Consider the following 26,384-nt stretch of genomic DNA (forward strand, 5'->3'; position numbering starts at 1 on the left):
GGAAGGCAGCAGCCAGCACCTCCTCTTCCCCGACACTCTCCCTATCAGACTAGTTATCTCCTATCTTTCAACTCTACTACACACTGCTACTCTGTCTTTGTTTCTCTCTCTTTGTTTCTCTCTCTGTCTTTCTCTCTCTGTCTCTCTCAATTCAGTTCAATTCAAAGGGCTTTATTGGCATGGGAAACATATGTCTCTCGCTCTCTCTCTGTCACTCTCTTTCTCTCTCTGTCTCTGTCGCTATATTTCTCTCTCTTGCTGCCTCTCTCATAACCTCTCTCTCTCTGCCGCTCTGTCTCTCTCTCTCTCTGCCTCTCTCATAACCTCTTTCTGTTTCCCTCTCTGTCTCGGTCTCTCTCACAACTTCTCTCTCTCCCCCTTCCTGCTCTCTCCCCTTCTCCAAATAATTAGTCCATATTTACTATATAGATGTGACGTATTATTCATACATAAACATTCATTCATCTCTCTCTCTCTCTCTCTCTCTCTGTCACTGTTTTGCCCTTTCTCTCTCTCTCTGTCGCCCTCTCTCGATGTCTCTCTCATAACCTCTCGGTTGCTCTTTCTTTCTCTGTGTCTCTCTCATAACCTCTCTCTGTTTCTCTCTCTCCCCCCTTCCCGCCCTCTCTCTCCTTCTCCAAACAATTAGTCCATATTTACTATATAGACGTGACATATTATTCATATATTAACATTAATTCATCTCTCTCTGTTTCTCTCTCTGTCTCGGTCTCTCACAACTTCTCTCTCGCCCCCTTTCTGCTCTCTCTCCTTCTCCAAACAATTAGTCCATATTTACTATATGGACGCAAAGTATTATTCATATATAAACATGAATTAATATCTCTCTGTGTCTCTTTTATTAATGACCCATTCATATACCACGAGAACAACCAATCAGTAGTCCATACAGTCCCTTAATTATTGAAATGCTCAGTCTGTCGGATCAATGCACACAGATACATAACCTTGGCATGTTGACAACATGCTGTTTGTGTGAGGCAATGCTTTTAGAATACATCATTGTTCACAATATTCTAATCCCCGAGTAGGGGACGCATCTTGGTAACTCTGCATGTCAACACATTGTGTGCTGTTGTTCATCATTCAAGTTGACATGTTGACAAATAGCCGTGTGTAGTTTTTCAGTACCGTAGCCAGTTTCTTGAAGGCTCACAAAGAGCTTCAGCTACTATGGGTTGTGTTCAATAGGAGGAAAATGGAGTGAAACGGGGAGGTACTACTTAAACATTTCCGATTAAAAAAAATGTTTGTGTTCTGTTGCAAAACGTTTTTCTACTGCGTGCCCTACTACGGTCCACGACCCAGCTGAAGCTACAGTATTACTATCATCTGGGTAGGAAGATACCAACCTGTAAAACATGAGAGACTCGTGTCTCCCCATACAACCCGAAGGAAGAGTCCGTTGCTGTCCAGGGCGGATATGATAAGCCCCGTCTCACAAGTGTCCCAAATGGCACCCTATTCATTTGACATTTGACCAGAGCTCTGGTCAAATGTAGTGCACTACTGTATGTAGGGAATAGGATGCCGTTTGGTAGGCAAGAGAGTCTTCCTCCAAATCCACTCGGCTACCCAGGAATGACATGTCTGTCCGTCAATCCTTTGTCTGCGCCCCAAATGGTACTCTGTACTCTATATAGTGCACTACTTTAGATCAGAGGCCTATGGGCCCTGGTCAAAAGTAGTGCACTATGTAGGGAAGATTGTGCTATTTGGGATGGAGACTCTCACAGTGCGACTCTCCACACCACCGGATCGTGTGAACAAGTTGTGGGCTCACTTTAAAGCAGACACATTTTGGCTGCTTCACAGAGACGCTTTTAGAGTGTGATACTGATCAGATATTGTCAGTCTGTCTGAGTTACTGTATAGGCTAGAAAATCCTATGTGTTTTTTCCCTTAGTCGCAGTATAACTTTACCTCTCTCTCTCTCTCTCTCTCTCTCTCTCTCTCTCTCTCTCTCTCTCTCTCTCTCTCTCTCTCTCTCTCTCTTTCTGTATTTTTCAGTTGAACAGTTGGTAAGCGAGAGGCATAATGCTAGCATCTGCGTACTGTATGGCAATGATAAAGCATTAGGTTTTGTTATCTCCAGTCGATTGTGTTGTTGTTTGTCTTAGTCTTGGGGGAGTTCAGACATGGGGACACATCACATGACGCATAAAAGCTACATCAATACTGCACAGCTACCAAATGACAAATGGCACTGCCTGGTACAGTTATATTCCCAGCTTGCATCAATTATATTTATCTATCCATTTAATGTTGGGCTGGATGGAACCATTGATATAGACTCAAGTGTATCTACTCTGCGTCTTGTAAGTGAGACTGTCGAAAGAAGTGAGAGACAGAAAGAGAGGAGTTCAAATCCAAAATCAAATCAAATTTTATCGGTCACGTACACATGGTTAGCAGATGTTATTGCGAGTGTAGCGAAATGCTTGTGCTTCTAGTTCCGACAGTGCAGTAATATCTAACAAGTAATCTGACAATTCCACAACAACTACCTAATACACACAAATCTAAGTAAAGGAATGAAATAAGAATATATACATAGAAATATATGTATATATTCAATGACAGAGCGGCATAGACAAGATGCAATAGATGGTATAAAATACAGTATATACATATGAGATGAGTAATGCAAGATATGTAAACCTTATTAAGGTGACATTGTTAAAGTGACTAGTGATCCATTTATTAAAGTGGCCAATGATTTCAAGTCCGTATGTAGGCAGCAGCCTCTGTGTTAGTTATGGCTGTTTAACAGTCTGATGGCCTTGAGATAGAAGCTGTTTTTCAGTCTCTCGGTCCCTGCTTTGATGCACCTGTACTGACCTCGCCTTGTGGATAATAGCGGGGTGAACAGGCAGTGACTCGGGTGGTTGTTGTCCTTGATGATCTTTTTTGGCCTTCCTGTGACATCGGGTGCTGTAGGTGTCCTGGAGGGCAGGTAGTTTGCCCCCGGTGATGCCTTGTGCAGACCTCACCACCCTCTGGAGAGCCTGCGGTTGTGGGCGGTGCAGTTGCCGTACCAGGCGGTGATACAGCCCGACAGGATGCTCTCAATTGTGCCTCTGTAACGGCTTCGGTGGTAGACTTGGTAAGGAAGAAAAGATGCCCCTATCTCACTCTTTCCTTCTCTCTTTCTGTCTCTCTCTCTTATCTCTCTTTCTCTGTCATCCCCCACTCTCTCGGGTGAGATGACTGTTCTCATGGCAACGCAGCAGATTGCTTGAAAATCGCTGTGGTTGTTGGGCGCCATGGCAACACATTACATATGACGGGGAGTCTTTCTCTGTCGGGGTTTTTGTTAACAATCATACATGTCACCCATGGTGACTGACACACGTCACAGTCAGCACAGTTCCGTCCAGCGCCACACTCCACGCACACCTGCACTTGAACATGGTCAGCTTGGTTAACATGGGTGGCAACAAATTCCTTTGGGTGGTGTTGCATTTTTTGGTTTCATAATTCTAATTCTAATGTTAGGCACCTACTGCTAATATCCCATGTTACATGCGCTTTACAGTAGAACAGTACTACACTTTACGTGCCAGACATTTCAGGGACACTGTATTGGATGCGTACAGCTCTTTGAAGGTGTGTTAGATTTAGTCAAATACATACTGCGTAGTGACAAGGTGTAGTAGGACAGACAGATCTCGCTTTGTCATCTTCATCGTCATCTGTCCATTGTTCTTTCCCCTCATTGTTGAAATGACCTGGTGCCCTCTCTCTCTCTGTTACTGCCAGTTAACTGTCTCAGGAATCTCATCAAGCACACATTTAACTCCACACGTTGCTGCCCTCCCTCTCTCTCTGTCTCATTTATAGACCAGTATTTATGTATTTCCTGGACTAGAATTGTTTCGGAGGCAGGCAGAGAGTTGCCATGGAGACGGCGGCCGCAGCCGCGGCAACGAACACACCAGAAAGGAAAGCGAGCAGAGAGAGAGAGAGAGAGAAAGCGAGGGTGCAGGTCACGGGTGGGGGAGAATGATTTGAGTTTATCTGGCAGTGGCACTTGTCGACACACACAGTACATGCTGATACTTATTCACACAAGCACTTTATACATTATGTCTCTCTCTCTCTCTCTACTCTCGCTCTCCCTCTTACTCTCTACTCTCTACTCTCTACTCTCTACTGTCTTTCTATTCTCTCTCTCTCTCTCTCTACTCTCGCTCTCCCTCTTACTCTCTACTCTCTACTCTCTCTCTCCCTCTTTCTCTCTACTGTCTTTCTATTCTCTCTCTCCTCTCTTACTACTCCCTACTCTCCTCTTTCTCTCTCTACTCACGCTCTCTCTCTCTATTCTCTCTCTCTATTCTCTCTCTCCCTCTTTCTCTCTCTCTCTCTCTATTATCTCTCTCTATTCTCTCTCTCCCTCTTTCTCTCTCGCTCTATTCTCTCTCTCCTCTCTCTTTCACCACCCTCTTCTCTACTCTCTCTCTCCTCTCTCTTTCTCTCTCTCTATTCTCTCTCCCTCTTTCTCTCTACTCTCGCTCTACTCAACTCTACTCTCTCTCTCCCTCTTTCTCTCTACTCTTTCTACTCTCTATTCTTTCTCTCTCTCTCTTTCTCTCTCTCTCCCTTTATCTCTCTCTCTGCTCTCTCTCTGTCAGAAGTGTGTGTTACAGACTCTCAAAGTGGATCATCTGTGCTACGGTAGCTTAACTTGTTCTTAACTGACTTAAATACAGGTCAAAAAACTGACCAGGCAACCTTAAGAACATTAACATACAATAACTCAGGTTCTCAAATTCAATGCCTTCATGACTTCTTTGCATTTGTGTGTGTTTCTGCAACCATGTTATCATTTCCACTGTGTACATTAGGGTTTGCAGTTGATTTAGAACCAAAAATATGCAGTTGGGTCATTCCACCGTTGCCTTTTGAGAAGTTTAACTTAGTCCCTAAAAACGTTTGATTTCACATACTTTTAACATAAAGAGCACATGTTCAAATAAAAAAATGACCGTAACAGGGTTGACTGTAACAGGGTTGACTGTAACAGGGTTGACTGTAACAGGGTTGACGATTTCATCTTAAATCAGCCATAAATCCCATTGTGACAGGGGGAATGGAAGCTTGCTATGTGCATCAGGGAGTGGCAACTAAATGTAAGCTTCACAAAATAATGGAAAGTGTTAAAACATTTCTAGTCTGTTTATCTATGGGTAACAGGTTAACGCTCAACCCGCTCAGTTTTCCAACACAAAACACCAGAAATTGCCAAAAAAGGGTAGAACCAGCTCACCTGCTTTCATGATGATTTGACTATTAGATGATTAATGTATCTTTATAATTTCATTTTCACAAAGCAGTAGTTTCAACATGCGTAAAAAGGGACGTAAATGAATCACGAATCACGTGAAATAAATACTAACGTTAAGAAATGACTTTGTCAAAGCAACAAAGTAACTAGGGCTTTACAATGACATAGGGTGTTAAAACGTCACAGGCGGTGCGCGGAGGGACATGTCAAAATGCTCAATCTTTCATTTATTGATTTCTCCATGTGGTCTATATTAAAAGGGCACTTCATTTCACATAACAGCCTTTTATAAATTCAATATTGACGCACAATTTCTGCTTAAAATGTCAAAGGGACGCAAAAGGCATTCTTTTTGTGGGACACCCGTGTTATTGTAAGTCGCCCTGTATAAGAGCACCTTCTATGTTAGTCAAATGTATTAATGTTACTGTAGTGTGAAACCACCATGTGTCATACACTATATTAGAGTGTTTAGTGGGTAACACGTTACATCCAGTTACTCTTATAGCAGTAACAACATTGTGAGGTGTTTTGCCCACAGGTATCAGTCAAGTCATTGTTGTTGTTTGAATTAAGGACTGCAGCTTTAAGACATTCTTAAACCTGTGTTGTAATGGTGTAATAACTATAGTAACATTGTTTCCCCGCAGGTATCTGATGAACGTGACGTTCGAGGGACGTAACCTGTCGTTCAGTGAGGATGGATACCAGATGCATCCCAAACTGGTCATCACCCTGCTAGACAAGCAGAGACGCTGGGACAAGGTGAGTATCTCTCTTCTTCCTCTCCTTCTCTTTCTATGTCTCTCTCTCATTCTCTCCATTTCTCTGGTTCCTTTCTTTGATTTCTCTCACTTTCTTTTTCTTCCTCTCTCTTTCTTTCTCATTCTCTTTCTCTTTCTCTTTCTCTCTCTCTCTCTCTCTCTCTCTCTCTCTCTCTCTCTCTCTCTCTCTCTCTCTCTCTCTCTCTCTTTCTCTTTCTCTTCCTCCTCTCTCTCTTTCTCTCTCTTTATTTGTCTAAGTTTTATCTGTCGCTGATTATTTATGATTATGCACACCACCCAATCACTCTTCCCTCCTCTCTCTCTTCCCTCCTCTCTCTCTTCCCTCCCCTCTCCCTTCCCTCCTCCCATCCCCAGGTGGGTAAGTGGGAGAACAGCTCCCTGTCCATGAAGTACCACGTGTGGCCCAGGTTCGAGCTGTTCTCCGATGGGGAGGCCCGGGAGGACGACCACCTGTCCATCGTGACGCTGGAGGAGGCTCCCTTTGTCATCGTGGAGGACGTGGACCCCCTCAGTGGCACCTGCATGAGGAACACCGTGCCGTGCAGGAAACAGCTTAAAATACTGTAAGACAACTTTGATCCACCTCAACCAAATACACAACCCTATACTGTATTCCCTCTCTCCTATTGATCATATCTTGAGTACTGATGCCAAATTCAACTATAGCCGTTTATACCATTACCTCCTTCATGAAACAACTCAAAGTACTGTGAAAACTATAGACCTATATCACTATCACAGGTGGCTGGTGGCACCTTAATTGGAGAGAACGGGCTCATAGTCATGGCTGGAACGGAATCAATGGAATGGTTTCAAACACATCAAACACATGGTTTCCATTCACTCCATTCCAGACATTATTATGAGCCGTCCTCCCCTCAGCAGCCTCCTGTGATCACTATTGAATATAGACGTCAATGTTTAGGGTGTCATACCTGTAGCTCAGAATCCTATGAGAACCATAGACAATATCTCTATTAAAAACAGAGCAATATCTCTTTTAAAAACAGAGCAATATCTGGATTAAAAACAGAGCAATATCTGGATTAAAAACAGACCAATATCTGGATTAAAAACAGACCAATATCTGGATTAAAAACAGACCAATATCTGGATTAAAAACAGACCAATATCTGGATTAAAAACAGAGCTCAAATTCTACTTTTAGGGCAGAAAATGTCTAGGACCTTCATGGCATCTATAAAACGGAAGCATCCGGTTTTAGGGGGAAAGCAGAAAAGAGGTCAAGCCTGAACCGGATGCTTCCGGTCTCCATCGCCCCGCTCAGGTGTTTATTTTACGCCTGCTACATTAGGTTAATAAGCCCTGTGTCACGATCGTCTATGAGAGAGAGATGACCAAGGCGCAGCGTGTGCAAAATACATCTTCTTTAATTATAAGAAGAAAAATGAAACAAAACAACAAACAGACGAACGTGAAGCTATGAAAAACTAGTGCACACATGCAACATAGAACATAGACAATTACCCACAAATACATGATGCCTATGGCCGCCTTAAATATGGCTCCCAATCAGAGACAAATGAAAAACATCTGTCTCTGATTGAGAACCACTCAGGCAACCATAGACATACCTAGACACATTCACTCAACCATAGACTTCCCTAGAAACATTCACTCAACACAAACCCATACACTCTAACAAATCCCCCTAGACACTACAACCACCCAAGACAAGACAAAAACACAAACATACCCCATGTCACACCCTGACCTAACTAAAATAATAAAGAAAACAAAGAATACTAAGGCCAGGGCGTGACACCCTAAAGCATCATAATACCTGTGACTCAACTTAATCAGCTTCTGTAATGTATTGTTTTTATTCACATAATTCAGATAGCTGAAATGATATTAAGGGTATACCTTAATGAATGAATTAAGGGTACGTTAACCTTTGTTATGTTGACTCTATATATAACATGCTGGAGGCTTTGTTCTGTATGTCCTGTCTGTCTTGTATTTCTTTTTCTCCGCTGTCCATATCTCTCTCTGTCCTCCTCCCTTTTCCATGCCCATACTTTTCTATCGTGCTGTACTTCTTTCCCTCTAATGTGTTTTGGTCATTTCATCTATCTCTCCATTTCATCCTTTCATCCTCTCTCAATCTATTTGTCTTCTGATAACCCCCATCCATTCCCTCCCTCTTCCTATATCTGGACTATTTTACTTTTCTCGTCCACATTTTGTTCACGCTTCACTACACTTACCCTTCTTCAGTTTCTCCACTTCACCTTGCCCTCCCATAATGGATTCCCCTCATTGCCCTCCTTTTTCTCTCACTCCTTTTCTCTCTCTCCTTTTCTCTCACTCCATTTCTCTCTCTCTGCTGGCCTATCTAAATTCCCTGGAGCTCCTGCCTCTCATTCCTTGCCCTTTCCTCCTTTTATTATTGACATTTCATCCTCTTCTCACCTCTCCTGTCAACCTCACCATCACTGTTTATTTATTGTTTCTCCCCCTCTCTTCTGATCATCCTGTACCTGTCCTCCTCTCTTCTGATCATCCTGTACCTGTCCTCCTCTCTTCTGATCATCATGTACCTGTTCCCCTCTCTTCTGATCATCCTGTACCTGTCCTCCTCTCTTCTGATCATCCTGTACCTGTCCTCCTCTCTTCTGATCATCCTGTACCTGTCCCCCTCTCTTCTGATCATCCTGTACCTGTCCCCCTTCATTCTGATCATCCTGTACCTGTCCTCCTCTCTTCTGATCATCCTGTACCTGTCTCCCTCTCTTCTGATCATCCTGTACCTGTCCTCCTCTCTTCTGATCATCCTGTACCTGTCCTCCTCTCTTCTGATCATCCTGTACCTGTCCTCCTCTCTTCTGATCATCCTGTACCTGTCCCCCTCTCTTCTGATCATCCTGTACCTGTCCTCCTCTCTTCTGATCACCCTGTACCTGTCCTCCTCTCTTCTGATCATCCTGTACCTGTCCTCTCTTCTGATCATCCTGTACCTGTCCCCCTTTACTCTGATCATCCTGTGCCTGTCCCTCCTTTCTTCTCAGCATCCTGAACCTGTCCCCCCCTCTCTTCTCAGCATCCTGTACCTGTCCCCCCCTCTCTTCTCAGCATCCTGTACCTGTCCCCCCTCTCTTCTACCGCTCTTTGATTGGCCCCAATTATTTTTGCCTCCTGGTCATTGATGTCTACCTGTGCCCCATTATCCTCATTTTTCTCTCTCTTTCTCTTTCTTATCTTTCCTCTCTTTCTATTGCTCTTCCTCTCGCTCTTATCCTTTTATTTCTCTCTCTGTGTCTCACTCTTTATCTCTCTTTCTCTGTCATTCTCCCTCTCCCTCCCTCTCTCTCTTATCCTCCTCCTTCTGTCTTTTTCTCCTTCTGTTTCAATTTCAATTTTCATGGGAAACATATGTTTACATTTCCAAAGCAACTAAAATAGATAATAAACAAAAGTGAAATAAACAATAAAAAAAATGACAGTAAACATTACACTCACAAAAGTTCTAAAATAATGAAGACATTTCAAATGTCATATTATGTCTATATGCAGTGTTGTAGCTATGTGCAAATAGTTAAAGTACAAAAGGGAAAATACATTTAAAAAATCTCTCTCTCAGCAACCAGACAGTACCTGGCCAGTACACCAAGCGCTGCTGTAAAGGTTTCTGCATCGACATCCTGAAGAAGATCGCCAAGCAGGTCAAGTTCACCTATGACCTCTACCTGGTCACCAACGGAAAGCACGGCAAGAAGATCAACGGCACCTGGAATGGAATGGTCGGGGAGGTGGGAGTTTGTCCGTTCTTTCTCACTGACTCTCTTTGGCCGTTCTTTTCTTCTTCTTTGTTTCTCTTTTGGCGTTCTTACTCTTCCAGATCTGGGTTCGAATAGTATTTGAAATGTGTTCAAATACTTTGACTGTTTGATTGATTGAGTCTGCCTGAAGTGCTAGGAGGGCGGGGTTTGCACGTGTGGGACTATTCTATTGCTTCTATCGCACCAGACAAGCTCAAGTGACTGCAGCACAAAGTATTTTGACAGACGGTGAATACTATTTGAACCCAGCAGGTCTGATTTGACTGCCTCTATATCCTAGCCTGCGGGGGGCTTTGATCCGCTCATTTCAAGTCTGGGAGAGAAGGAGAGGAGGCTCTTCATCAGACTCAGAGAGGGAGAGTTAGCAGCGGGAAGAGCCTCAGGGAAAGCCCCTACCTCGCCGGCATTAATTCCCATATTAAATCACACAGCACGTGTTAGATACAGCACTGTACTACATCCTTTATGAAACGATGTCCAAGTTAAACGATCGCGGGTGGGAAGAAGACATGTGTAGCCTTGCCTGACAACTGATAAATGTTGTATTTGTATATCAGGGACAGAGATGCTGTGGAATGGATTCCTCTGGCATTATAAAACCTTGACTGGATTCTGTAGTAAAACGACAGGGAGATGTGTCAACGTAGGCACACCCGGCTTATGCAAATGCACAGGCATGCATGTTCTCATCATCTAAGTACGCAGCTAATGATTTCATTTAGATAGGAGAGAAGGAGGGAGCCAAAGATAAATGAGAGAGAGAAATGGGCACAAACAAATGAAAAACATCACGAGGAGGAGGGAGAGAAGAGGGAGAGAGCAGAGGGGAGGGAAGAATTCATGCTCACTCTGCTATGTGTTTACCCTGTTAACACAGCCTGTTGTGGCCCACTATTATACACTGCCCAAGGCCTCAGGTATTAACAGCTAAATATACCTGTAGAGACTCAGAGGAGGGAGGGACGGGAGTGAGTGAGGGGAGGGAGGGATTAGGATATAGGGGAGAGAGCAGGGGAGGGAAAGGTTCATGGCAAGAACAGAGATATTTCCAGCTGTAGTAGTGATTCACTATACAGTGTAGTAACCCAGTTTCCTTCTCCTTCATTATTTTTCGCAGTCATGTTTCGTATCAGATCTAAAATGGCAGCGTATGTGAAGGGAAAAGGTGACCTCTCACGGATATACAGTAGTTTACAGTTGTAGTATAAAGTAGTAACCCAGTTTCCTGCTCCTTCGCTGTTTCTCTCGGTCATGTTTTGTATCAGATCCAAAGTGACCTCCCACTGACCCTGTCTCTCTCATTGACTCAGGTGGAGCAGAAGAAGGCCCACATGGCCGTGGGGTCGCTCACCATCAACGCGGAGAGGTCTGAGGTCGTTGACTTCTCCGTGCCCTTCATCGAGACGGGGATTAGTGTCCTGGTCTCCCGTAGCAACGGCACTGTCTCCCCCTCCGCCTTCCTTGGTGAGAATCAGAGTACCACTGGCACCTGGTGTTGATGGAGATGCTTCACATACATATGTCGTGACTTGACTTTAACATTATTCTGAAGACTGTTATTTATCTAATTAGCTAACTATGTTTAATTGTTACCCAATTAAATGATTCATGAGAGCGGTTACCATCTCCCGAATTAAACTCTAAAAAGGTCTTTACCTATCACATCTATAAACAGTCAACTTATTAATCATAACCTCGTATCATATCATAATTTTGAACAGTTTTAACCTCCTTGCATCTGCAAAAACCCGAGCCTTACTTATAATTCAGTATTACACAAATTGGTTTAATTATTTATTTTCTAGCTAACTAAATGGTAACACACGATAAACATACACACTCTGCACCAGCTTTTGCCTGGAGACTGAAATACACTAATACACTGAAAACAGATCCCTAGCAGAATGACAACAACATGGATGTCTGTTAAAGAAGAGATGGAGAGAGAGAGGGACAGAGACACTTAACATTGGTACATTCAGAAACTACTCTCACCTACAGTAACCATATACTTTGCACACAAACCACTGCCCGCTTTGACTAAGAAATCATGAATGTATTCATGTGAAACGCCTGGGTTCGCCAGGGATCTCTCGGTGAACAGGGCAATCTTGGAAAGGAGGTTGGGCCTTTTTGCGGCACACTTGTAAGGCTCTGATTGTCCAAAATGGTTCCAACAAGTCTTCTACTGTTGTCCTTCTTCGTAGTTGTCTGGTATCCGGTGACTTGTCATGTAGTCCTGAACAGAACTACAGAGTTGTTTTTCCTTCCATTCACTCTTGAAGATGCTTCTTTGAAGATAGGCTAGCCAGCTGTATCGATGGTTTCGCAGTGGGGTGATGAGAGTAGTGTAAGAAGATGGCTTGAGTAACAGGATGGTCCTACTTAACTTTACTTAGGACAGCTAATCAGTCGTACCAGTGATTGTCCGGGAGGTGAGTTTATCGTCTCCACCTCGTGTTGAGTTTCAAAGTTCAAACAACTATAAACGCACATCTGCAGCTTCACGCTTTTCTGGCCTCCACGGGTGAAAGGGGGTTTTATTGAAGTTATTCATTGCTAACCTGATCTGACCTATTTGGATTATCCTGGACAGTCATGACACACACACTCAGTAGGCTACATAACCACACACACAGACATGGTAAATAAACACACACACACACACACACACACACACACACACACACACACACACACACACACACACACACACACACACACACACACACACACACACACACACACACACACACACACACACACACACATGGTAAATAACCACACACACACTCACAGACATGATAAATAAGCACACACACACACAGACATGGTAAATAACCACACACACACACAGACACAGACATGATAAATAAGCACACACACACAGACATGGTAAATAAGCACACACGCGCACACACACAGAAATGCCATTACCTACTTGGTCATTGATGAATTTGTTTAATTTACCAGCCTTCGTCTGTCTCCCTCCCTCCCTCTCTCTCTCTCTCTCTCTCTCTCTCTCCCTTCCTCTCTCTCTCTCTCTCTCCCTCTTTCTCTCCCTCTCTATCTCCCTCTTTCTCTCCCTCTCTATCTTCTTCTCTCAGAGCCGTTCAGTGCGGACGTGTGGGTGATGATGTTTGTGATGCTGCTGCTCGTGTCGGCGATTGCTGTGTTTGTGTTTGAGTACTTCAGCCCGGTCGGCTACAACCGCTGTCTGGCAGACGGACGAGGTGAGAGAGAGGATACACACACACACACACACACACACACACACACACACACACACACACACACACACACACACACACACACACACACACACACACACACACACACACACACACACACACACACACACACACACACACACACACACACACACACACACACACACACACACACAGAGAGAGAGAAAGAGCGAGAGAGAGAACTTGTCAATTGAACACCTTTCTCTTCCCCTCTGTCACCAGCCAGGCAGCAGGCAGCCAAGGTTGGGAAATTAAACACATTGAAACATTTCCACTCAATATAAGGAGGACACCTCAGTCACTCCCGCCACACTCTTTAAATGAAACACATATAGGGTGTGTCCCAAATGGCACCCAATTCCCCATGTAGTGCACTTTTTCCAGGGCTCAAAGGTCAAAAGTAGTGCACTATATAGGGAATTGGGTGCCATTTGGGACACAGACATCTAGTCATCAGGACACAGCCATCTAGTCATCAGGACGAACAATACAATAATAGCTGTTCTTAGATGGAGCTGTAGATTAAAATGAAAACCTGTCTAACATCATCATCATTACACAATAACAGAATGCCTTGGGCGTCATTAAGCACGAGTAACAAGTCTCCCTGTACCTAAAGACATCATGTTGTTTCCCAATACACCGACTGGGGTTTGATCCTGGGTCTCCTGTACGACACAAGATTGTGTTAACCCGCCGAGCTAAAGGCTAGGCATTGGCTTGGGGAGCTAACGCAGGTCTTAAGGTTACTCTTCACATAAACCACCACCATTACACCTCCGTTAAACAGTTTCCACAGGTCCATTGTGTTGAAAACGAATACAGAAAAACCAAAGTTGTGACAGAATGTTTATGACACTACCCACAGAATTGAATAATGTTCCCAACACCCCAAAACACAAAATCAACGGTTCCGTTTCCACGGCAGCAGCAGGATTCTATTTTACACTGTGCTTCTTTTCTTCACACCCTCCCTGGCTCCATATACAATGCAGAGGAACACATTAACATTCCACCACTCCAGCCCACTCAAGATAACATCATAGGAGTTTTATATCCACACTGCTTTTTGTGTTGTTGCTTTATATTGGCGACAGGGGGATAAGTGTGTAGTGATGAGCCAGGCAGGGCAGGGTAATGGTGGGTTATCTACACTGTCTGTTGCTGCTGTATAATGTACTACAATTCACTGTAGCCACTGTAGAAAACAGAGAGGGAGAGAGAGATAGGAAGAGAGAGAGAAAGAAAAGAGAGAGAGAGAGAGAGATGTTGGTTCCTCTGCTGTTTACGCGCCCACGGTATCATGATTTAATGACTTCCAATACAGGTTATGTAAGCCGTGTTAAGCGCACATGCACACACAAACACACACGCACATGCACACGCACACACCGTGTTGTATTGTATTGCTTGTTGCTGCAGCTGTAGCATAATTGTAGCCTTTTGGACACCAATCCACCCCCACCTTCACCCTCCTTCTCTCGCTCTCTCTTTCTCCCTCTCTATCTCTACCCTTCTCTCGCTCCCTCCTTCACACTCTCTCTCTCCCTCCTTCACTCTCTCGCTCTCCCTCTCTCTCCATCCTTCACTCTATCTCTCTCTCCCTCTCTCTCTCTCTCCCTCCCTCTCTCTCTCTCTCTCTCTCTCTCTCTCTCTCTCTCTCTCTCTCTCTCTCTCTCTCTCTCTCTCTCTCTCTCTCTCTCTCTCTCTCTCTCTCTCTCTCTCTCCATCCTTCACTCTATCCCTCTCTCTCCCTCTCTCTCCCTCCCTCTCTCTCCCTCTGTCCCTCTCTCCAAGCACCCCATGGATGTGGATGCAGATAGCCAGCCAGGGCGTCAGTTCTGATTCTGCTACAGTGGAGCCTGGTATAGCAGGAGCCAACTGGCTTTACGTCCCAATACTTCCCAACAGGATTTCTCTCCTCTCCTTTTGTTCATGATCCTTGGCAGGCAGAAGGACAAGTGTCCACCATGTTGCTTTCACCTATAACATAACCTACCTCAGATCAATGACAAAAAGCCAACATCAGGACTATTAAATGAAGTGCTTTTTAATTGGGAGCATAGCCACCAAACCAATCAACTCCCTTCTCCCTCTTTCCCTCCCTCTCTCTTGACTTCCTCTCCCCATCCCTATTTTCTTCCCCCAGAGCCCGGTGGCCCCTCCTTCACCATCGGCAAGGCCATCTGGCTGCTGTGGGGCCTGGTTTTCAACAACTCTGTCCCCGTCCAGAACCCTAAAGGCACCACCAGTAAGATCATGGTGTCGGTGTGGGCCTTCTTCGCTGTCATCTTCCTGGCCTCCTACACTGCCAACCTGGCTGCCTTCATGATCCAGGAGGAGTATGTGGATCAGGTGTCGGGCCTCAGCGACAATAAGGTGTGTGCGTGCGTGCGTGTGTGTGTCTTCACCTGCCTGTATGTACCCAGCGTTGCGTTTCCCAAGCAGATTCATTTCCGGTTAGTCCAGAAGCATAATGCATTAAGAGCATTTGATGGAACCCGGTGCCTTGTCCACCTCACCACACCAACCCCTGCTATTTTCTCTCCTTTTCTCTTCTCTTCCGGATCCCCCCCCCCCCCCCCCCCACACACACAGTTCCAAAAACCCAACGCCTTCTCCCCGCCATTCCGTTTCGGAACGGTGCCCAACGGAAGCACGGAACGGAACATCCGCAACAATTACCCAGAGATGCACCAGTATATGACCAGCTTCCACCAGAAGAACGTGGACGAGGCCCTGGCAAGCCTCAAGGGAGGGTGAGAGAAGGAGAGGGAGGGGAAGAGGGGGGGAGAAGAGGGGAGGATGGGTGGAGGGTTAGGGAGAGGAGAGAGAGGGGGATGGAGGGGAGGGGAGGGAGGGAGGGTCAGGGAGAGGGGGGGAAAGAGGGGAGGATGGGTGGAGGGTTAGGGAGAGGAGAGAGAGTGGGATGGAGGGGAGGGGAGGGGAGGGTCAGGGAGAGGGAGCGATGGAGGGAGAATGGGTGAGGGAGAGGAGAGAGGGATGGATGGATGGAGGGGAGGGAGGGAGTGTGGGTGGGTGGGAAGCTAGCAGAGCTGCTGCTGTTGCTTGCTGCTGCCTGCCACTGCTCCTTAGCTCAGAATAGCAGCAAGCAACAGCCTGGTGGTTGTTGGCGGAGGCTGAGAGCTGATCTGATGTGATGGTCTCCTCCCTTCTTCCTTTCCAAGAATTAAGAATGCAGAGTGCGGGTTAGAACATTAGAGCTTCATATAGCCATCTGTGGGTTTCTCTTCTTTTGGCTTGGTTGGGAGGGAGCTGGTTGAACTGCTAGCTAGCCATTGGTATTGTAAGATGGTATGTCTGCAGGGGTGTGCATCACTAACATGCTGTAGCCATGGGGAGTTGATGAGTTGTGGGTTTGTCACCTAAACCTGTCATAGGTCACTTACTTAGTATAAACGTAACATGTGAAGTGCTGTTCCCATGTTTCATGAGCTGAAATAAAAGATCCCAGAGTTGTTCCGTAGGCACAAAAACCTTATTTCTCTCATATTTTGTGCACAAATGTGTTTACATCCCTGTTAGTGAGCATTTCTCCTTTGCCAAGATAATCCATCCACCTGACAGATGTGACATATCAAGAAGCTGATTAAACAGCATGATCATTACACAGGTGCACCTTGTGCTGGGCACAATAAAAAGCCATTCTAAAATGTGTAGTTTTAATCACACAACACAATTCCACAGATGTCTCAAGTTCTAATGGGGCGTGCAATTGGCATGCCGACTGCAGGAATGTCCACCAGAGCTGTTGCCAGATAATTAAATGTTCATTTCTCTACCATAAGCTGCCTCCAACAACGTTTTAGAGAATTTGGCAGTACATCCAACTGGCCTCACAACCGCAGACCCTGTGTATGACGCTATGTGGGCGAGCAGTTTGCTGATGTCCACGTTGTGAACAGAGTGCCCCATGGTGGCGGTGGGAATATGGTATGGATAAGGAACACAGTTGCATTTTATCAATGGCAATTTGAATGCACAGAAATACCGTGACAAGATCCTGAGGCCCATTGTGAGGCCCATTTTTTAAAAGATATCTGTGACCAACAGATGCAGATCTGTATTCCCAGTCATGTGAAATCCATAGATTAGGGACTAATTAATTTATTTGAATTGACTGATTTCCTCATATGAACTGTAACTTGTTGCATGTTGCGTTTATATTTTTGTTCAGTATATCTCTCATTACTAGGCCCTGCAGTTTTTTCCAGACCATGCGACCTCACCAGGAAAACTCCAGGACCATGTACAGGCTATAACCAGGGCCCGGAGTTTTACTAGTTCAGTCATACGATCAGGAAAAAACTCCTAACCCTGAAAATAACCAATATCTACAATTACTAACACTTTGCCTGACCAGTACTGACCACTAACTATCCTCCACTATCTCCCTCCCTACTCCTGCTCAGTAAACTGGATGCCTTCATCTACGATGCTGCTGTGTTGAACTACATGGCCGGGAGGGACGAGGGCTGTAAACTGGTGACCATCGGCAGCGGGAAGGTGTTCGCCACCACCGGTTACGGCATCGCCATCCAGAAGGACTCTGGCTGGAAGAGAGCAGTGGACCTGGCCATCCTCATGCTGTTCGGCGATGGTAAAGCTTCAGCTGACATGCGATCGTAGTCCTACAGTAGAATAGAATATTGAATAGTAATTTATTAGTCCATCTGCAGAGACAGAAATTCTTCATCTGCTCCCTCCTCCCCTCCCACTTCCCAAGACAACACACAGACACACAACACACACATTTTGGGTAGGAGCACAGCTTCAGCCAACCACAGAGCAGCACCCCTGCAGCTACACATTTAGCAGCAAGTGCCTTGCTCAAGGGCACAACGGCTGGAGATGGTACATGGGATCTGAAACCAGCTTCCTTCTGGTTGGTAGTTCATCTCCCACTTGCATTGTCGAATCCCAGGATTCGAACACAGGATGCTGGATACCACAGTCTTAATTACACTGCTGAGTTCCATTGGCTTAGACATATTATATATTGTACTCCTAAATGTGTCCTATCTAGAATCTATGGTCCACAGTATGTATAGTAGAAACACTAAGTGGTCTTGAGAAGATACCTGGATGATCACCTCACCTCCTTCAGAGAAACGTTCTATTACACTGAGTGTACAAAACATTAGGAACACCTGCTCTTTCCATGACAAAGACTGTCCAGGTGAATCCAGCTGAAAGCTAAGATCTCTTATTGATGTCACTTGTTAAATCCACTTCAAGCAGTGTAGATGAAGGGACAGGTTAAAGAAGGATTTTTAAGCCTTGAGACAATTGAGACATATATTGTGTATGTATGTCATTCAGAGGGTGAATAGGTAAGACACCGGTTTGAGTGTGTCAAGAACTGCAACGCTGCTGGGTTTTTCATGCTCAACAGTTTCCTGTGTGTATCAAGAATGGTCCCCCACCCAAAGGACATCCAGCCAACTTGACACAAGTGTGGGAAGCATTGGAGTCAACATGGCCCAGCATCCCTGTGGACGAATTGAGGCTGCTCTGAGCGCAAAAGGGACTCAATACACACACACACACACACACACACACACACACACACACACACACACACACACACACACACACACACACACACACACACACACACACACACACACACACACACACACACACACACACACACACACACACGCACGCACGCACGCACGCACACACACACACACAACACACAACACACACACAATGGCTCGAATGCACTTGGCATTTTCTATCATAGCATGTCCCAGTTTTTGTAATGTATGGGAGGTCATTACAGTGTGAGAGGGATATGGTCCGGATTGTTTCAGACCGTTGAAAGTCTCTTGATACAAGAGGCTAGGGATTTGGATTCGCCACTGAAAGTGAGCTTCACATACAGTAGCATACATCTCTACAGTATGTACCAGACCTGGGTTCAAATACTACTTTAAATAATTGTGAATACTTTACCTGTGCTTGGCTGGCGTAATGGACCAATAGAATATCCTCAAAACTCTAAACCCCACCTAGGAAGGAACTCTAGGCTGGCTAGAGAAAACGCTCAAAGTAATTGAAAGATTTCAAGTGGTGTTTGAACCCAGGTCTGCGATCTACTGCCAAATGTATGTGATCAGTCGTTCATTTCATTCAAACGTTAACGTGCTGTTAAAACACACTTTATATAAACTAGTAAAGAGCTCAGAGTTCACCCTCACTGGGTGTCTGCTAAGGTGTCATCCCGTTATAATCCATACAACATGGTTATCTATGTTTGTCTCGTGTGTGTGTGTGTGTGTCTCGTTTGTCTCGTGTGTGTGTGGTGGGAGTGGAGGTCTGGTGGGAGTGGAGGTCTGGTGGGAGTGGAGGTCTGGTGGGATGGAGGTCTGGTGGGGATGGAGGTCTGGTGGGGTGGAGGTCTGGTGGGGAGGAGGTCTGGTGGGGGTGGAGATCTGGTGGGGGTGGAGGTCTGGTGGGGGTGGAGGTCTGGTGGGGGTGGAGGTCTGGTGGGGGTCTGGTGGGGGTCTGGTGGGGAGGAGGTCTGGTGGGGATGGAGGTCTGGTGGGGAGGAGGTCTGGTGGGGTGGAGGTCTGGTGGGGAGGAGGTCTGGTGGGGATGGAGGTCTGTTGGGATGGAGGTCTGGTGGGGAGGAGGTCTGGTGGGAGTGGAGGTCTGGTGGAAGTGGAGGTCTGTTTGGGTGGAGGTCTGGTGGGGTGAAGGTCTGGTGGGGTGGAGGTCTGGTGGGGGTGGAGGTCTGTTGGAGTGAAGGTTTGGTGGGGGTGGAGGTCTAGGACATACAGATGTAGGATCTTAATTAGACCAGTACTGTTGTAGCAAAAATAATCCTGCAGAAACAGGATTTGAACGTTTAGTTCATAAAGTTGCTTGATCGGTGGTTAGGCTATTAGCTGGACAAAGGTAGGCTCCATACAATACTGTTAATATAACTGTGTGTTAGTGCAGGTTTTCAGTGAATTTATGTAAATCAATAAGCTCATTTGCATTTCTTGCAGCACAGGCCAATTCTCAGCAACATAAGAGTGATCAAATTAAGATCCTACATCTGTACATGGAACACATACAGAAGTGAATAGCATTGATTAAGTAGGACACTTGTAGGACTTCTCCATTGATTCTATTCTACAGGGCCAACGAAAACAAGAACAGCTCAAGTCTTGTGCAAACATATTTCAACCAGGTCTTGTGCAGGGGTAGGTGGAGGAGTATTGAGGTCAACCCGAAGACTGCATGTCCTACATCTGAGGAGCTCAAAGTCATCTTGACACAACCTGCTGAGCTTTCTTCACGTCCTTCACTGTAGCCTACTTTAACAGGAAGTCTTAACAACTAGGCAGGCAAAATGTGCTACTGTCCAGGCAGCGAGTGAGTTAGCACACTGTTAGCTACACAAGCACTAGGCGAGATGGAAATCCCCTTTGGTGAGATACAGACTCTGGTGGCTCACATCAAACAAATCTCACCGGACATGTCCTCCCCAATCTCCCTCCTCTCCCCCTCAGCACCAATTCCAGGGCACAGAGGGGGGGGCTATGGAGACATATATTAGGGTGGGACCGGCGATCACATGACTGTGTGTGTACTTCCTCCCGGACCCCAAGGACTAGCAGAAGTCCCATGAGGCTGTTGTTTCCCACATCAAGACCAGATAATGAGCGACTTGCATAATCAATGATTAATGAAGATTATCTGTGACGGGGGATGTGTTGGGGGGACATAACACAACATGACATGTGTTGCACACACCAGGAACCTTGTGAGAATGCTGCATGTGAGAATGCTGTTCATTGACTTCTGTAACTGTACAAGCCTTGGTATCATGCATGTTACATCAGAAGTTTGTTTTACGCACTGCTTTAGCACACTCCGCCAACCCTGATGTCCTTGCCGTGTCTGAATCCTGGCATAGGAAGGCCACCAAAAATTCTGAGATTTCCATCCCCAACTACAACATTTTCCATCAAGATAGAACTGCCAAAGGGGGAGGAGTTGCAATCTACTGCAGAGATAGCCTGCAAAGTTCTGTCATACTTTCCAGGTCTATGCCCAAACAGTTCGAGCTTCTAATTTTAAAAATGAATCTCTCCAAAAACAAGTCTCTCACTGTTGCTGCCTGTTATAGACTCCCCTCAGCTTCCAGCTGTGCCCTGGACACCATATGTGAATTGATTGCCATATATCTTCAGAGTTCGTTCTGTTAGGTGGCCTAAACTGGGATATGCTTAACACCCTGGCAGTGCTACAATCTAAGCAAGATGCCCTCAATCTCACACAAATTATCAAGGAACCCACCAAGTACAACCCTAAATCCGTAAACATGGGCACCCTCATAGATATTATCCTGACCAACTTGCCCTCCAAATACACCTCTGCTGTTTTCAATCAGGATCTCAGTGATCACTGCCTCATTGCCTGCATCCGCTATGGGCCTGCGGTCAAACGACCACCCCTCATCACTGTCAAACGCTCCCAAAAACACTTCTGCGAGCAGGCCTTTATAATCGACCTGGCCTGGGTATCCTGGAAGGATATTGACCTCATCCCGTCAGTAGAGGATGCCTGGTCGTTCTTTGAAAGTAATTGCCTCACCATCTTAAATAAGCATGCCCCTTTCAAAAAATGTAGAACTAAGAACAGATATAGCCCTTGGTTCACTCCAGACCTGACTGCCCTCAACCAGCACAAAAACATCCTGTGACGGACTGCACTAGCATCGAATAGTCCCCGCGATATGCAACTTTTCAGGGAAGTCAGGAACCAATACACACAGTCAGTTAGGAAAGCAAAGGCTAGCTTTTTCAAACAGAAATTTGCATAATGTAGCTCTAACTCCAAAACGTTTTGGGACACTGTAAAGTCCATGGAAAATAAGAGCACCTCCTCCCAGCTGCCCACTGCACGGAGGCTAGGAAACACTGTCACCACCGATAAATCCACGATAATCGAGAATTTCAATAAGCATTTCTCTATGGCTGGCCATGCTTTCCTCCTGGCTACCCCAACCCCGGCCAACAGCTCCACAGCCCCCACAGCTACTTTCCCAAGCTTCCCCAGCTTCTCCTTCACCCAAATCCAGATAGCAGATGTTCTGAAAGAGCTGAAAAACCTGGACCTGTACAAATCAGCTGGGCTAGACAATCTGGACCCTCTCTTTCTAAAATGATCCGCCGCCATTGTTGCAACCCCTATTACCAATCTGTTCAACCTCTCTTTCATATTGTTCGAGGTTCCTAAAGATTGGAAAGCTGCCGCGATCATCCCCCTCTTCAAAGGGGGTGACACTCTAGACCCAAACTGTTACAGACCTATGTCCATCCTGCCCTGCCTTTCTAAAGACTTCGAAAGCCAAGTTATTAACAAACAGATCACTGACCATTTCGAAACCCACCGTACCTTCTCCACTGTGCAATCCGGTTTCCAAGCTGGTCACGGGTGCACCTCAGCCATGCTCAAGGTACTAAACGATATCATAACCACCATCGATAAAAGACAGTACTGTGCAGCCGTCTTCATCGACCTGGCCAAGGCTTTCGACTTTGTCAATCAACGTATTCTTATCGGCAGACTCAACAGCCTTGGTTTCTCAAATGACTGCCTCGCCTGGTTCACCAACTACTTTTCAGATAGAGCTCAGTGTGTCAAATCGGAGGGCCTGTTGTCCGGACCTCTGGCAGTCTCTATGGGGTAACACAGGGTTCAATTCTCGGGCCAACTCTTTTCTCCGTATATATCAACGATGTCGCTCTTGCTGGGGGTGATTCCTTGATCCACCTCTCCGCAGACGACACCATTCTGTATACATCTGCCCTTTGGACACCAAACGAGCTTCAATGCCATACAACACTCCTTCCGTGGCCTCCAACTGCTCTTAAACGCTAGTAAAACTAAATGCATGCTTTTCAACTGATCGCTGCCAGCACCCGCCCACCCGACTAGCATCACTACTCTGGACGGTTCTGACTTAGAATATGTGGACAACTACAAATAACTAGGTGTCTGGCTAGACTGTAAACTCTCCTTCCAGACTCATATTAAACATATCCAATACAAAATTGCCAAACATACCCTCATAAAACTGATTATCCTACTGATACTCGACTTCGGCGATGTCATTTACAAAATAGCCTCCAACACTCTACTCAGCAAACTGGATGCAGTCTATCACAGTGCCATCCGTTTTGTCACCAAAGCCCCATATACCACCCACCACTGCAACCTGTATGCTCTCGTCGGCTGGCCCTCGCTACATATTCGTCGCCAGACCCACTGGCTCCAGGTCATCTATAAGTCTTTGCTAGGTAAAGCTCCGCCTTATCTCAGCTCACTGGTCACCATAACAACACCCACCCTTATCACGCTCTCCAGCAGGTATATCTCACTGGTCATCCCCAAAGCCAACTCCTCCTTTGGCCGCCTTTCCTTCCAGTTCTCTGCTGCCAATGACTGGAACGGATTTCAAAAATCACTGAAGTTGGAGACTTATATCTCCCTCACTAACTTTAAGCATCAGCTATCTGAGCAGCTTACCGATCGCTGCAGCTGTGCACAGCCCATCTGTAAATAGCCCATCCAACTACCTACCTCATCCCCATATTGTTTTTATTAACTTTTTTGCTCGTTTGCACACCAGTATTTCTACTTGCACATCATCATCTGCACATCTATCACTCCAGTGTTAATTTGCTAAATTGTAATTACTTCGCTACTATGGCCTATTTATTGCCTTACCTCCTTAAGCCATTTGCACACACTGTATATAGACTTTTTCTATTGTGTTATTGACTGTATTTTTGTTTATTCCATGTGTATCTCTGTGTTGTTGTTTGTGCCGCACTGTTTTGCTTTATCTTGGCCAGGTCGCAGTTGTAAATGAGAAATTGTTCTCAACTGGCCTACCTGGTTAAATAAAGGTGAAATAAAAATAATAATAATAATTGACTACAGCTCAGCGTTCAACACCATAGTACCCACTAAGCTCCTCACTAAGCTATGGACCCTGGGACTAAATACCTCCTTCTGCGACTGGATCCTGGACTTCCTGACAAGCTGCACAGGTGGTAAGGGTATGCAACAACACATCTGCCAGGCTGATCCTCAACACTGGGACCCCTCAGGGGTGCATGCTTAGTCCCCACCTGTACTCCCTGTTCCCCCACGACTGCGTGGCCAAGCACATCTCCAACACCATCATTAAGTTTGCTGACGACACCACAGTGGTAGGCCTGATCCCCGACAACGATGAGACAGCCTATAGGGAGTTGGTCAGAGACCTGGCAGTGTGTTGCCAGTACAACAACCTCTCCCTCAATGTGAGCAAGACAAAGGAGCTGATCGTGGACTATAGGAAAAGAAGGGCCGAACACACCCCCATTCACATCGAAAGGGCTGAAGGTGAGCGGGTCGAGAGTTTCAAGTTCCTTGGTGTCCACATCACCAACAAACTATCATGGTCCAAACACACCAAGGCAGTTGTGAAGAGGGAACGACAATAACTTTTCCCCCTCAGGAGACTGAAAAGATTTAGCATGGGTCCCCTGGTATGGCAACTGCTCAGCATCTGACCGTAAGGTGCTATGGGTAGTACGTACAGCCCAGTACATCACTGGGGCCAAGCTTCCTGATATCCAGGACCTATATACCAGCCAGTGTCAGAGGAAGGCCCCCCCCTCCCCCTTTGACCCACTCCCATCTTTGTTTTTACACTGCTGCTACTCGCTGTTTATTATCTATGCATAGTCACTTTACAAATTACCTCGACTAACCTGTACCCCGCACATTGACTTGTTATTGTTATGTAAATCTATTGTGTTTTTTTTTTATTGATAAAAAAAACAAAAAAACTTTATTTTAGTTAGTAAATATTTTACGAACTCAATTTTTTTTAAATGCATTGTTGGTTAAGGCCTTGTAAGTCTACACCTGTTGTATTTGGTGCATGTGACAAATAACATTTGATTTGATTTGTTCACTCCTGCACTGACTGTGCTCACACACACAGCTGTAATGGCCACACACACACGCGCACACACACACACACACACACACGCGCACACGCAAGCACGCACACATGCACACACACACACACAGTCACAATAACAATCAAAGACATCAGAAGCAACTTAATCAGTGTCTCACAATATTAATTACAGTCCACTGCACTTTATCCCTCTCCACTGTATCCCTCTTCACTGTTTCCCTATACCGTATCCCTCTTCACTGCATCCCTCTACACTGTATCCCTCTCCACTGTTTCCCTCTCTACTGTATCCCTCTTCACTGCATCCCTCAGCACTGTATCCCTCTCAACTGTATCCCTCTCCACTCTTTCCCTCTCTACTGTATCCCTCTTCACTGCATCCCTCTACACTGTATCCCTCTCCACTGTTTCCCTCTCTACTGTATCCCTCTTCACTGCATCCCTCTACACTGTGTCCATCTCCACTGTATCCCTCTCCACTGTTTCCCTCTCTACTGTATCCCTCTTCACTGCATCCCTCTCCACTGTATCCCTCTACACTGTTTCCCTCTCTACTGTATTCCTCTTCACTGCATCCCTCAGCACTGTATCCCTCTCAACTGTATCCCTCTCCACTCTTTCCCTCTCTACTGTATCCCTCTTCACTGCATCCCTCTATACTGTATCCCTCCCCACTGTATCCCTCTCTACTGTTTCCCTCTCTACTGTATCCTCCTTCACTGCATCCCTCTCCACTGTATCCCTCTCCACTGTTTCCCTCTCTACTGTATCCCTCCTCACTGTATCCATCTATACTGTATCCCTCTCCACTGTTTCCCTCTCTACTGTACCCCTCTTCACTGCATCCCTCTATTGTATCCCCCTTGACAGTATCCCTCTAACGGGAATCCCTCTTCACTTTATACCTCATTACTGTATCCCCCTCTACTGTATCCCTCTTTACTGTATCCCTCTATGCTGTATCCCCCTCTAATGTGTCCCTCTTCACTCCATTCCTCTACATTGTATCCCTCTTCACTGCATCCATCTATTATATCCTTCTCTACTGTATCCCTCTTCACTGTATCCATCTAGACTGTATCCCTCTTTACTGTATCCCTCTAGACTATATCCCTCTTCACTGTATCCCTCTACTGTATCCCTCTTCACTCCATTCCTCTACATTGTATCCCTCTCTACTGTATCCCCCTTCACTATATCCCTCTAGACTGTATCCCTCTTCACTGTATCCCT

At 45.6% G+C, this 26,384-nt stretch overlaps 1 protein-coding gene across 6 annotated transcripts in view; it reads left to right on the forward strand.

The window, feature by feature from the left end:
- The window catches only part of grin2bb (glutamate receptor, ionotropic, N-methyl D-aspartate 2B, genome duplicate b), a 140,285-nt gene that overhangs the window by 102,162 nt on the left and 11,739 nt on the right, over positions 1-26,384 (forward strand). For all 6 annotated transcript variants that reach the window (XM_071389453.1, XM_071389452.1, XM_071389456.1 and 3 more), the window contains 8 exons: positions 5,959-6,073; positions 6,448-6,656; positions 9,698-9,866; positions 11,207-11,360; positions 13,004-13,129; positions 15,297-15,526; positions 15,746-15,906; positions 17,581-17,768. In XM_071389453.1, coding sequence (XP_071245554.1) covers positions 5,959-6,073; positions 6,448-6,656; positions 9,698-9,866; positions 11,207-11,360; positions 13,004-13,129; positions 15,297-15,526; positions 15,746-15,906; positions 17,581-17,768 — 1,352 coding nt within the window. The remainder of the gene's footprint in view (positions 1-5,958; positions 6,074-6,447; positions 6,657-9,697; positions 9,867-11,206; positions 11,361-13,003; positions 13,130-15,296; positions 15,527-15,745; positions 15,907-17,580; positions 17,769-26,384) is intronic.

The sequence above is a fragment of the Salvelinus alpinus genome, chromosome 2 (assembly GCF_045679555.1).
Source record: "Salvelinus alpinus chromosome 2, SLU_Salpinus.1, whole genome shotgun sequence".
NCBI lineage: Eukaryota > Metazoa > Chordata > Actinopteri > Salmoniformes > Salmonidae > Salvelinus > Salvelinus alpinus.